This window comes from Myxine glutinosa, unplaced genomic scaffold (genome assembly GCF_964187855.1).
Source record: "Myxine glutinosa unplaced genomic scaffold, kmMyxGlut1.1 SCAFFOLD_2030, whole genome shotgun sequence".
Lineage (NCBI taxonomy): Eukaryota > Metazoa > Chordata > Myxini > Myxiniformes > Myxinidae > Myxine > Myxine glutinosa.
Window position 1 is genome coordinate 40,001 of NW_027618125.1, and position 14,511 is coordinate 54,511.

General features: G+C 49.2%; 1 protein-coding gene across 1 annotated transcript in view; it reads left to right on the top strand.

Moving 5' to 3' along the window:
* The window catches only part of LOC137418961 (neutral amino acid transporter A), a 48,781-nt gene that overhangs the window by 19,820 nt on the left and 14,450 nt on the right, over positions 1–14,511 (top strand). The window contains exon 2 of the mRNA XM_078769305.1: positions 4,231–4,273. Coding sequence (XP_078625431.1) covers positions 4,231–4,273 — 43 coding nt within the window. The remainder of the gene's footprint in view (positions 1–4,230; positions 4,274–14,511) is intronic.

Here is a 14,511-nt window from a genome sequence, read left to right on the forward strand (position 1 = left end):
ACCGAGCCGTGGTCGGCCCGGCAGCAGCGTCACCTCTCGGCCGTGTCCGAGTACACGACGGACATCCAGCACGTCGCGGGGAAGGACAACCCGGTGGCGGATTGCCTTTCCCGGGCCGTCGCCCATGCAGTCCACCTCGGCATCGACTATGCCCGGATGGCAGCGGACCAGGCCACTGACCCCGACGTCCAGGCCTTGCGGACCGCGGTCACGGGCCTCCGCGTCACCGAGGTGGCGTTCGACGGCGCGGGCGCGGCCCTCTTGTGTGACGTCTCCCTCGGGCGTCCTCGCCCCATCGTGCCCGCGGGCTGGCAGCGCCAGGTGTTTGACGCCATCCACGGCCTGTCCCACCCGGGCGCGAGGGCCTCCCAAAGGCTGATCGCCAACAAGTTCGTCTGGCATGGCCTCCGGAAGGCCGTCCGCGGCTGGGCCAAGGCGTGCCTCGCGTGCCAGCGCGCCAAGGTGCACCGGCACACCCAGGCCCCGTTGGCCCCGTTCACGGTGCCGGAACGCCGGTTTGACCACGTCCACATGGACCTGGTGGGACCTCTGCCCCCCTCGCGGGGTTTCACCTACGTCCTCACCATGGTGGACCGCACCACCCGGTGGCCGGAGGCCGTGCCCTTGGCGTCGACAACGGCGGCCGATGTCGCGCAGGCTTTCATCGCCACCTGGGTCGCCCGGTTCGGCGCCCCCTCAGACATCTCGTCCGACCGCGGCCCCCAGTTCACCTCGGAGCTCTGGGGGGCGGTCGCGCAGGGGCTCGGGGTCCGGCTGCACCGAACCACGGCCTACCACCCCCAGGCTAACGGCCTGTGTGAGCGATTTCACCGCTCATTGAAGGCCGCGCTCCGGGCCACCCTCCGCGACGGCGGCTGGGTCGACAGGCTCTCCTGGGTCCTGCTGGGCCTCCGGACGGCGCCCAAGGAGGACCTGCACGCATCCGCGGCGGAGTTGGTCTTCGGGCAACCGCTGCGGGTGCCGGGCGAGTTCCTCCCCGACTCCACGGCACCATGGTCCGCGGCACAGCAGCGCTCCGCTCTGCAAGAGACCGCCCAGAGGTTCGCCCCGGTGCCAACGGCATGCCACGGGCACCCACCGACGAACGTCGCCCCGGAGCTTCGCACGGCAGAGTACGTCTTCGTCCGCCACGATGCCCACCGGACACCACTGCGGCCCCCGTACGACGGGCCTTTCCGCGTGCTGGAGACCAGGGCGAAGCACTTCACCCTGGACATCGGCGGTACTCCTGACCGCGTTTCGGTAGACCGCCTCAAGCCGGCCCACCTCGACGTGGACCATCCACCGCCAGTGGCCCGACCCCCACGTCGGGGCCGCCCCCCTGCGGGCGGACCCCCAGCACCGCCCAGCCCCGCCGCCACGCCGCCCCCTGGTCCTGCACCCATCCCAGGGGCAGCCAGGGGCATCCCACCTGGCATCCCTGCACCCCGGACGCCGCCGATCGCGGGGGCGCTTCGGCCGGGTCATTCGTCTGCCCCGCAAACTGGCCCTCCAGGTGCGCGGGAATTCTGGGGGGGGCGCGTGTGGCGGACACAAAAGCCCACTGGCGTGGCGACATCATTCCGCGCACCAAGTGGGCGGTGGCCACGCCCGAGGGGTAGGCGTGGCCTCATGTTATACACCGGGTGCGCAGCCCGGAGCGCGCCAGTGTTACAGTGAGCTCCTGAAATAAAGACGCTTATAAGTTACCGCTTGTCCGCTTCCTCCTTGCTCGCAAGCAGCGCGTGTAACGCCGCACTTTATTATTATTAATCTTCTTCTTCTTTCGTATGCAGCACAGAACTGCAGGTTGTATCATTGGCTGAGACCCCGGGTGTGCCCCTGATGTAGTGCCCCTTCTTACCAGTATACAGGTACTCATTTCGCCAACCTGAGGAGAATGACAAGTTCAATCAACCCCACCTGGTGTTAATTAAATGGCTACTCAGGACCCTAGGATCCCGAGCCAGCACCCCAACCGTTCAGCCAACACCAGACTTGCTTGCTTCCTTGTCGATGTTACACGGGAGATGGGCACCTTTCGTTTGAATAGGCCTCTGGGCCTGCTTGACGGCCAATCTCACAATGCAATACCCTGGCCTGCATGAGAGTGAGCTTGTGAATAATTGCATTGCTTTGCAAGCACCCTCACTTGTCTATAACCCCCCCAGAGCAGCCCCATACATGCACAGGACCATGGGCATCTTTCATAGGAGTAGGCCCCAACGCCTGCTCCATGGGCATCTTCTCTAGGAGTGTGTCCTGAGTCGTGTTCCATGGGCCTCTTTACTCGGAGTAGGTCCCAAGGCCTGCTCCATGGACCTCCTTCATATGAGTAAGCCCCGAGGCCTGCTGCATGGGCCTCTTTCATATGATTGGCCCTGAGGCCTGCTCCATGGGCCTCTTTCATATGAGTAGGCCCCGGGGCCTGCTGCATGGACATCTTTACTAGAAGTAGGTCACGAGGCCTGCTCCATGGATCAACCTCCAAATACCCTGCACGAGGGTGAACTTGTCATTAATCGCATTGCCTATTAAGCACTTTACCTGGGTGTGTTCAGTTACCAATCAGCAAGCTAGTGCTCGCCAAGCCAGCCGTTACTTATCAACGGTTTTAAATGTAGTGCTTGCGTAGGTGCTTAAGCCACTTGGTGAGCGCTCTTCACTGGTACACGGTATAAAAGGAATTTCAGGAATGAAGTCGGAGAGGTGGATTTGGGGTGTATTAACGGGGGTAGAAAAAGATCAAGGTTTTGATGGGGGAAGATAAGAGATGGTGGTGAACAGCTGTTTTAAAGACCTGGAGGGAGGAGTGGCATTGAAGAGAGTGAGGGAGTTTGTTCCAGAGGCGGGAGAAAAGAGGAATGAAGGAGTGAAGGTGAGCAGAGAGTCTTGATTTTTCCAGTTTAACCATAAGAGGGTTGCAGGCAGATCTTGTGCGACCTGTAGGAATATTTGGGGGACAGAGCCCAGAGAGAGCTGGGGGGGCAAGGCCGGAGAGGAGTCGGTAGAAGACAGAAAGACCACCTACCTGTCTGCGGTGAGTGAGTGAAAGGCCCTTGGAGTTAGCTTCATCGCAGGAGATTCCAATGATCCTGAATGCTTTGGTTTCAACAGCGTGAAGACGAGCTAGGTGTGAGGCAGGAGCACCAGCCCAGAGGGGAGAGCAGTATTCCATTGAGCTGCAGATGAAAGCCTTGTATGTGGTGAGGAGCTCAGGTGTGCCAAGGAAGGACTTAGCACGGTGGAGGATGCCCAGTCGGCGACTGGCTTTGGAGGCCAGATTTGAAATGTGGTTTTCCCAGGAAAGATCATGGCAGATAGTGAGACCCAAAAGCTTGAGTAACAGAACTTCTTGGAGAGGATTATTCAGAAAGTGGATGGGAGGGTTGTCCAGTCGGTCTTTTCAGAGAGACATCGTAAGAGTGTGAGATTTGTCAGGATTGAAAGACATGTTCCACTTGTATGCCCAGTCTGTGATTTTGTCCAGGTCTGCAGAGAGTGAGGAGGCTGCAGACTGCCGATCTGAGGGATGAGGAAAAGGTGCGCCAGAGAATGGAGTCATCGGCAAAGAGAAAGAGGATTTTCCAGAGAGTCGGAGAGATCATTGATGAAGACCAGAAAAGGCACAGGGCCCTGAACACTGTCCTGGGGACTCCAGCCTGAACAGGAAGGGGAGATAAGAGAAACCCATTCAGGGCCACACGTTGATTACGACCAAAGAGGAAGTCCGCAAGCCAAGTGTGGAGATTTCCATGGATACCATAGGAGGAGAGTTTGGTGAGCAGAGCGGGGTGCCAGACCGTATCGAAGGCACGTGATATGTCAAGTGAGGCAGCTCTAATTTCTTGTTTGGCATTGAGGACCTCCATCCATTGTTGAGAAAGCAGAAGCAGCATGTCCAGAGTAGAGTGACCGATGTCTGAAACCAAATTGATGATCAGAGATCAAGCCATTGAAGAAGAGGAAGGATTTGATATCCGAAGCAATGATGGATTCCATGACTTTGCTGATAATTGGGAGCAGGCCGATTGGTCTGTAGTTGCAATGATCTGTTTTTGCACCTTTTGTGTGTAAAGCGGTGATGTTTGCTGATTTCACATAAATATCTGAAGCATTGGTTTGATATCTGACAATTTAATGAAATATATTTAACTGAGCATTTTTTGTGTTTATCTATCTTGACCTCATGCCCTTATCTTTCTCTCACCTTCCTCCTCTCTCACACAGGAATCTCATTCCTGCCAATTTGGTGGCAGCTGCTTTCCAGTCGGTAAGAAGAGTACTCCCTCCCACCCTGCCCTATGATGTGGGTCTCCATGGCAACCCCATGGCAACCTTCTGGCTAGGTTTACACGGAAAGCGAAAGCAATGACAGCAGACGACCTGGGGTCATTAAAGACTACATTTTAAACGAGTCAATAAATGTTCACACTTTAGAGGGACGATTACATCTCCCAATGATTTGGAACGACCTGCATCGTAATATATGTCCGACGTAAGGTGTCACAATGTAATACGAGTGAGCAGAAACGTGAGCATTTCACGATGACACATACGTCAGAACGTAACCTGTGGCCTTGACTTCGTTATTGACATTTTAAAATTTCTATTTTCACAGATGTCATAACGAATGCAGAAATATGCAGGTATATTGTGGACGATGTATTTATTACGTATGCAAATCTAGTGGAGTTGAGCAACATACGCAGGAATTTGCAGGTAAATTGAGGACGATGCATTTATTACGTATGCAAATCTGGTAGTTAAGTAACGGATGCAGAAATTTGCAGGTAAATTGAGGACGATGCACTTATTACGTATGCAAGTCCGGTGGAGTTAAGTAACGTATGCAGGAATATGCAGGTATATTGTGGACGATGTATTTATTACGTATGCAAATTTGGTGAAGTTAAGTAACATACGCAAGAACTTGCAGGTAAATTGAGGACGATGTATTTATTACATTTGCAAATCTGGTGGAGTTAAGTAACATACGCAAGAACTTGCAGGTAAATTGAGGACGATGTATTTATTACGTATGCAAATTTGGTGAAGTTAAGTAACATACGCAGGAATATGCAGGTATAATGAGGACGATGCCTTTATTACATTTGCAAATCTGGTGGAGTTAAGTAACATACGCAAGAACTTGCAGGTAAATTGAGGACGATGTATTTATTACGTATGCAAATTTGGTGAAGTTAAGTAACATACGCAGGAATATGCAGGTATATTGAGGACGATGCATTTATTACATTTGCAAATCTGGTGGAGTTAAGTAACATACGCAATAACTTGCAGGTATATTGAGGACGATGCATTTATTAAGTATGCAAATCTAATGGAGTTAAGCAACATACGCAGGAATTTGCAGGTAAATTGAGGACGATGCATTTATTAAGTATGCAAATCTAATGGAGTTAAGCAACATACGCAGGAATTTGCAGGTAAATTGAGGACGATGCATTTATTACTTATGCAAATCTAGTGGAGTTAAGCAACATACACAGGAATTTGCAGGTAAATTGAGGACGATGCACTTATTACGTATGCAAGTCTGGTGGAGTTAAGTAACGGATGCAGAAATTTGCAGGTAAATTGAGGACAATGTATTTATTACATATGCAAATCTGATGGAGTTAAGTAACGTATGCAGAAATTTGCAGGTAAATTGAGGACGATGCACTTATTACGTATGCAAGTCTGGTGGAGTTAAGTAACGTATGCAGGAATATGCAGGTATATTGTGGACGATGTATTTATTACGTATGCAAATTTGGTGAAGTTAAGTAACATACGCAGGAATATGCAGGTATATTGAGGACGATGCATTTATTACAATTGCAAATCTGGTGAAGTTAAGTAACATATGCAAGAACTTGCAGGTAAATTGAGGATGATGTATTTATTACGTATGCAAATCTGGTGGATTTAAGTAACGCATGCAGAAATTTGAGGACGATGCATTTATTACGAATGTAAGTCTGGTGGATTTAAGTAATGTATGCAGGAATTTGCAGATAAATTGAGGACGATGTATTTTTTACGTATGCGAATCTGGTGGAGTTAAATGACGTATGTAGGAATTTGCAGGTAAATTGAGGACGATGTGTTTTTTACATCTGCAAAACTGGTGGAGTTAAGTAACACATAGGAATTTGCAGGTAAATTGAGGACGATGTGTTTTTTACATCTGCAAAACTGGTGGAGTTAAGTAACACATAGGAATTTGCAGGTAAATTGAGGACTGTGTTTTTTACATCTGCAAATCTGGTGGAGTTAAGTAACACATAGGAATTTGCAGGTATATTGAGGAAGATGCATATATTACGTATGCAAATCTGGTGTAGTTAACGATCCATTTAGCGTCCATCGTGAAGACATTTTGCACCTGTAGTGCGGTTCGTTTTGTCGATCAAATTGCTGGCACCTGATGGCCTACTATTGTTGAAAGGTACCGTAGGATCAACCACAAAGTGCTAGCAGACAGAACAACCGGCTTAATAGCCGGTTTTTTTTGTTTGTTTTTTGTATACTGAATCGAGGCTCGTGAAAGAGCTAACATTTACTTCACAAACAAATCAACCAGACAAACAAAATATATAAAAAGAGGGAGCAGAAGACAAGATGGGAAGAGAAGGGGAAGCACACAAACACAACATTTGAGAGCAGGGAGATGTGTGGAAGGGAGAGGGCTTGGGGGCAGGAGGTGTGGGAAGGGGGGGGGGTGGAGGGAGAAGTATAAAACACAAGGACACCAAGCACTTCCAGGACAGAAGTTGGTATTTCAAAAAAGTGGATTTGGGGTGAAATTAGCGGGGGTAGAAAAGTTCAAGGTTTTGGATGGGGGAAGATAAGAGATGGTGGTGAACAGCTGTTTTAAAGACCTGGAGGGTGGAGTGGGATTGAAGGGAGTGGGGGAGTTTGTTCCAGAGGTGGGAGAAAAGAGGAATGAAGGAGTGAAGGTGAGCAGAGAGTCTTGATTTTGGCAGTTTAACCATAAGAGGGTTGCAGGCAGATCTTGTGCGACCTGCAGGAATATTTGCGGGACAGAGCCCAGAGAAAGCTGGGGGGGCAAGGTCAGAGAGGAGTCCGTAGAAGACGGAAAGACCACCAACCTGCCTGCGGTGAGTGAGTGAAAGGCCCTTGGAGTTAGCTTCATCGCGGGAGATTCCAATGATTCTGAATGCTTTGGTTTCAACAGCGTGAAGACGAGCTAGGTGTGAGGCAGGAGCACCAGCCCAGAGGGGCGAGCAGTAAAACGGAAGGACACCACTTTCGGTGGACAACGGTTTCGGAAGGACAGCACTTTACTGTCCGAATGCGCGCATCCAATCTGGGTGGTTACCGTTTCCCACTCACACTCGACTTATCCGCTGTTAATTAGCTGTACTGTGTTGTGGGAAATACATTTGCTCCAGTTCACTCCCAAAATAATATTATTTCACCCACAGGGGGAAAATAGCCATTCGTATTCACAATGTTGGCAAGATATTTAAACAGATGGTAAATGGACCATTGTTTTTCATATTCTTATGAAGAAATTAATCATTAAAATAAGGGGAAAAAAAAGTACAAATTATAGCATGCTCCATATCCCCCAGGAGCTGGACCTGCCTTGGTTCCAGATATCTAATGAGTGTGTGTGTCAGAAAGGATGAATGTCTGCCCTTCACACAATTGGCCATTGGATCTTCATGTATATACGAGATATTTAATGTTTTCCTCTCATGTGTATATTTATATACACAAGTTGGGTCACCCGATCAAGATCAGGTTATTCAGACTTTAGTAAAACATCAACAACATTTATGTTGAAAGCTGCAGCCAAATTAACATGGGGGTGCACCTGGAAATGTTGTTTCAAATGGACTAATGTCCACATATGTATTTTTTTCGTTTGCAATGGAACAAAACAAAAAAAGCTGAAAAATAACGAAATCTTAGCTTATTTTACACAGAAATCCTAAAATGGCCCTGACAATTTTATTGTCACCTTTTAGAAGTTGTTAGAAATAATTAGATTTCAAGCAGGTGATTCTCCTTTACTTTGGAAATGAACTCACCTCTGGTGAGTTGCAGGTGTCTGAAATATAAAAATAACATATTCAACCAGTTTGAATATAGAAAAGGAGTCATTCTGCTGTTTTTTGTCACTGTGTGTGTACCACAATGAGCATGGAGAACAGAAAAAACCCAGATAATTGTCTGAGGTCATACACAAGATTGCAGCCAAGCATGGACAATCTCAAGGCTACAAGTCCATCTCCAGAGACCTTGATGTTCCTGTGTCCACCGTAAGCAATGTTATCAGGAAGTTTAAGGGCCATGGCAATGTAGCCAACCTCCCTGGACGTGGCTGCAAGAGAAAACTTAATCGAGGATTGCCTCGAAGGATTGTTCGAATGGTGGAGAAATCATCTCGATCAACTGCCAAACAAATTCAAGCTGACCTTCAGACACAAGGTATGACATTTTCAACTCTCAACATCTGTCACAAACTCAATGAAAGGGGGTTCTATGGTAGAAGACCCAGGAGAATCCCACTGCTGAGAAAGCCCTACTGGAGTTTTCCAAAACCCACCTGAACAATCCAAAATCCTGAGAGAATGTCCTGTGGACAGATGAGATGAAATTAGAGCTTTTTGGTAAAGCACATCATCTCTATGTTTGCAGAAAACAAAACGAAGACTTCATAGAAAAGAACACCTTCCCTACATTCAAACATGGAGGAGGTTCAGTGATGTTCTGGGGTTGCTGTACTGCCTCTGGCACTGGGTACCTTGAATGTTTGCATGGCATCATTAAATCAGGAGATTACCAAGACATTTTGGAGCGCAATGTTCAACCCAGTGTCAGCAAGTTGGGTCTCCGTCAAAGGTCATGGGTCTTGCAGCAGGACAATGACCCCAAACACACTTCAGAAAGCACCCAGGAATGGTTCAAGAAAAAATGCTGGACTGTTCTGAAGTGGCCAGCAATCAGTCCAGATCTAAATCCCATTGAACACCTGTGGGGAGATCTGAAAACAGCAGTTGCGAGAAGGCCCTCTTCAAATCTTGGAGAACTGGAGCAGTTTCCACAAGAAGAGTGGGCCAAACTGCCAGTAGAGAGGTGCATGAAGCTCATTAATTGGCTATAGGAAGCGCTTGATTGCAGTTATTTTGTCCAAAGTCCGTGCTACCAAATATTAAGTCCAGGGTGTCAATAATTTTGTCAACGCCATTTCTTTTCATTTCCCGATTTAAAAAGATATATTAAGTTCTGAATCAAAAACAAAGGTTCTGTGATATTAACAGTGAAATAAAGAATTATGGAGACCAAATACTTTTGTCAGTTCATCTTACATTTAAAGAAAATGAATGAATGAATGAATGATCGTTTTAAGGCCATTTTCCCTGCTGGAGCGGGGGTTAGCCTTGCGGGCCCCATGACAACCATGGTTCCCTGTTTGAGGCAATGTTTTTATGGCTGGATGCCCTTCCTGACGCAAACCCTTGGTCGCCTCTTACGATGCGCAGGGATACAGTGTACCTATTCTAAATCGGGGTACACACCGTGATCATTCATCCCAGCAAGTTGGTACTCAATTTGCCGACCTCAGAAGGATGACAGGCTAAGTCAACCCCCCTGGCGTTAATTTAGCGATCGATCGGGATTCGAACCCAGGATCCTAGGATCCCAAGCCGGCACCCTAACCGCTAAGCCAACACCAGGCTTTACATTTAAAGAAAATTGAGTTATTTGAAAAAGGTGCAAACGTGCCAATATTTTTGGCCATGACTGTACAATGTACATACATACATACATACATACAAACATACATACATCCATACATACATATAAAACTAAACACAAACATACATACATACATATAAAACTAAACACAAACATACATACATACATATTGTCGCGCGGACCCTTCCGGTTAATACAAGGGCTCGCGGATGGACCTAAACGGATCTAATTGGAGGCGACTACCGAACACGGATTTGACGATAAAACGCGGGGAGGAAGAAGGGAAGTGGAAGCTGCGGTAAAAGCGCGTACCTGTGGAGGGCGAACAAACTCAAACGGCAGCTCCGATCCTGCAGGAAAATTAACGAACTCGAACACAAGATTTAGAATGTACAAAAATAAAGATTTATTCATGGCACCCGATAACAAGGAACGCGATGGTAATCAAATAATGGGCCTAAATTGGGATCCCACACACCAGACTTCAGAAACGAACAAGGGATGAATTAACGAAAAGAACACGTCATGTATTTGTGAGCGTGGTGCATCTTAACTCGTCTGTAGTCTTGCGTCCGTCGACGTCCCACGCGGCCCCCTCCGTCCACCTCCGAGCACCACCAGGCCTCACTCCAAGCACCACGCGTCCCACGCATGCTAGCGAGCTCCACACACGGTCGACCTCCAAGACGAGGCACAAACTCAGAACGAAGAAATTGCAGGAGGAGAGAACGCAAGTGCGACTGCACACTATCAGCCAAGTCCAAGTGAGCTCTCTCAAGAGTTGGACGTGCCAGAGAGACAAAGGGACGTGCAAGCGAGAGAGAGAGACGTGCCTGGGTCAGAGCCGGATGTGCAACTCTAGAGAACTTGCAAGCCAAAAGAACCAGGGGTCGTGCAAGAACGAAAATGTCCTTCGGCACGCCGCTATATATCCTTGCCGCGGTGACGTCAGCCTTGGCGCGCCACCCAATCAGTGCCCTCCACTGAATCACAGGCCTGTAGCGTGATCATAGCGCGTGTTACTCGAGGCCTGCCGGAGGTGTAGCTGGCTGCGGCCCATGCGGCGGTACCCTGAACTGGCTTCCTGTCCGTTTTCTTCCAAAGTCTTGTCAGGGAAGGGAATTTAATTAATGCGTGCACTAAAAGGCCTAACTAAGTGTCTACAGGTGTGCATTGCCATAAGGGACAAAGGTTTGATGACCAGGTTGGACACACAGGGGCTGTTATCTTTAATCCCTATACTATCTAACACTCGAACATCCTGGTATGTTCACAGGTATACTCTTACCCGACAAACCGCCGAGACACATAGAACTTATTACAGGTAGATTCCCTATCACGACAGTCGGATACCTACCTACACAGATCTATCTGGCTCTAGATATTGCGCTACCCTCCCGACATAACAATGTAAAACTAAACACAAACATACATACATACATACATTTAAAATTAAACACAAACATACATACATACATACATATAAATCTAAACACAAACATACATACATACATACTGTCGTGTGGCCGCCTTTGATGAAAATCAGACGGTCACGGAAGCCGATTGCAAAGGCCTTGGCTCTCGAGGCGAAAACTCAATGGTGGACTCAAAGCCAGAAAGCTATCCAAAATTGCGCGGGATGGAGGGGCAGCGCGAGATCCCTGCAGTCTCACCTGTTCCCAGGGCATCTCCGATGCCGCTGCAAATTAAATAAACCACACGGAAAACTGGGTTCAGACATATACAGTAAAATAATACAAGGGTTTATTTTACAATGAATAGCGGGACAGGAAAATCACGCCGCGGTAATATATGTCCTAAACGGTACGTCCCCACACACAGATTTCGGATACAGACAAGGGAAAATGAATTAAGGAAAATAAAATGTTTGTTATGTTCGGGGAAATGTGGTGCGTCCTTATCTGTTTGTCGTCGTGTCCACCGTCCACACGCAGCTCCAAGCTCCGGCGCGAGGAAACCCTTCGCCCGCTCGCACGCTTCGCCAGGCCCCAATGCAACTCGCTCCGCTGCACACCACGAGGTCCCACCCGCTCAGCACCAACACTCGCTCCCTGCACCAACAGCACCGCGAAGGGCCGAGCACCGCTCCAAGCTCTGGAAGCACCGAGAAGGACCGCTCCAAGCGCCACTCCACACCAAGAGCGAACCGTCAGCACGAAGAAGAGAAGCGCAGAGAGCAAAAGATGTTGTGCAGTGCCAAGAGACCAGCGAAAAAGCCAAGAGCAAGAGGGAGAGAGCCAAAGGAGAGGGAGAGACAAAAAGTCGTGCAGCGCGTTCTTTTATAACCTTCGTCCACTCTCCTTCAATGTTCTCTTTTGCTGGTGCCCTGTCATTGGCCGAGTGCCTCCCGCACTGGTGTTGCTCGCCCCTCTCCCTGCCCAATCAACAGTCCTCCTGGGCATGCCTCCCAGCCTTGCCATGAGGCTGGTTGCTGGGCCAGCTGGTGGTGTGGCTGGCTGCGGCCCCATCGGCGGCGCCCTGTCCTGGCTTTCTGCCCGTTTTCCACAGTCTTTATAGTAAGGGAGGGGAATTATTTAATGTGTGCACTAAAGGGCCTATCTAAGTGTTTATATGTGTGCATTGCCATAAGGGACAAAGGAATGATTTCCAGGTCTGACACACAGGGGTTTATCTTAGTCCCGACACTATTTAACACCCGAACATCCTTGTATGTTCACAGGTATACACTTCCCCGACAAACCGCCTAAAAACACAGAACGTATTACAAGGTAGATTCCCTATCGTGACAGTCGAATACCTACCTATACATATCTACCTGGCTCTAGATATTCCTTTACCCTCCGACATAACACAGCCTCCCCCCTCCCCCTGGAACCTTAGCTCCTGCTAGGTTCACTGCAGGCACTACCATTCCAGTCTTAACACTTACTGTATCTTACTTAAATAACCTATGAAATAAATCAAGAGGGCTGTGGGAAGTGAGCTGGACTTCCAACTATTCTCCTTAACATGCTAATCCCCTTAACAATCATGCAAGTATGTACATTTCAAATATTTACAATGATTCCGGTCGTTCCTGTGGTGGAAGGCAACAAACAACACTCAAAATCTAACTTCACCACAAACCTTAGCCTTAACTTGCAAAAATTCAAAACTTCCAAAACTCTAATAAACATATGTACATACCCCAGTCTACAGACCACGTCCCCCAGTGGATGCCACAAAAAACAACCTTACCTGCGGGGCCATCCCAATGCACCCCTAAATTTCCGCGGGCCCTGCCCAGGTTGTACAGGTAAGTGACATGGCTCGGTGGATTTCGCCCATACAACAAAACCCTTTATCCACTCATTCTCATTCCAAAAATCCTTACACACAAAATCATTACCAAGCACGTTCTTAATACACCCCCCTGCAGGACCATGGCATAGATGTCATTCGTGTGTGCGTTCACTTTCTACTAGGCAGCGGGGAGGTACCACACAACTAAGATGGTGGGGGCACTTCAGGCTGTGGTGGCCGCAGTCCCAAAAACAAGTCAACCGACTTACAAGTTAATTGCCCTCCCCCCCCCCACCCCCCCCCCCTTACCTCTTGGCCCCGTGACAGCCCAACAGCCCTTTCTGCCGTTACCCTGCTGGTGAGGGTCTCCAAACCCCAGGCTCCTCCGTGGCCTCCTGCTTCCGCGCAGCTACACGGGTCGCCGGGAGTCTCCTTTACCCCATGGCGTCCAAACAGACCCTCCACCGACGAGCTCCAATTTCCAGATACCACTGGCTGCCAGGGGTAATTGCCGCAGAGGGGGGTCCGCAGGCATCGCTCCTCCGAGCTTGATCTGTACCTGCGGACACACACACCTTCCCCACCCACAAGATCCCCAAAACACATTTCCTCCCCTGCTGTCATCCAATTTTCCAGCACAATTCTGAGCAGATGTTACAAAAGATGTTTCAAAAGAGTTGCCATGGCCTGCCTCATGTGAAATCCCCACTTCACATTTTAAATCACATTTTCAAAACACAATAATCACCACTCATTCTCAGTTTCCATTCTCCACAACCACATAAAAACACATAACCACAACACTAACACAAACGCCACCCACAGGACTCTGTGGCACACATTCCATCCCCCTCACCGACCATGTCATCACTCGCACCCGCCTCCCAACTCCAAATTACATGTCCCCAATTTCCATAAGCAAGTCCTGAAGCCTAGGACAGTAAACATCAAGGCCTTACCTCTACGTCGATGTGCAGGTAATGCGGTTGGTCAGGTCCAAAGGTGCCATCCACCCTCAAAATCCCAAAATTTCTCATTGGACCAATCAAATTTCACGAAATTTCACTTTTCTCCCTACTATTCTGGCAGGTATGTGGATCCGCATCCAACGGTGAACTGTTCTAAACAACTATCTGCGGCTACGACAGCTCCGCACCTCCACCGTGCAAGGGTCATCGGGACAAGGTGAGCAGTCAAAACGCCAACATGGCCCATGAGTGTCCAGAAGGGTGTGACCCACCATCCATCCTTCGGCCCCCCTGCGAGGAACACAGCTGCACCAGCCCCAGCTGATCAATGTGGTGAGCACCTGCTGCCAACACACACTACCGCACGCACAACCTCGGCCCTGGGGGATACTGTTGCAGTGCATGGCATTCCCCTCACGCCGCCCACGTCCCCCAGTCCACTCAGCTGCAGCCCCCAGTGCCCACCCACACTTGACCATGCCCAGAATCTAGTCGCCAGCCATGCTCCACCAGGAGACCCACCCAGAAGACATGGCCC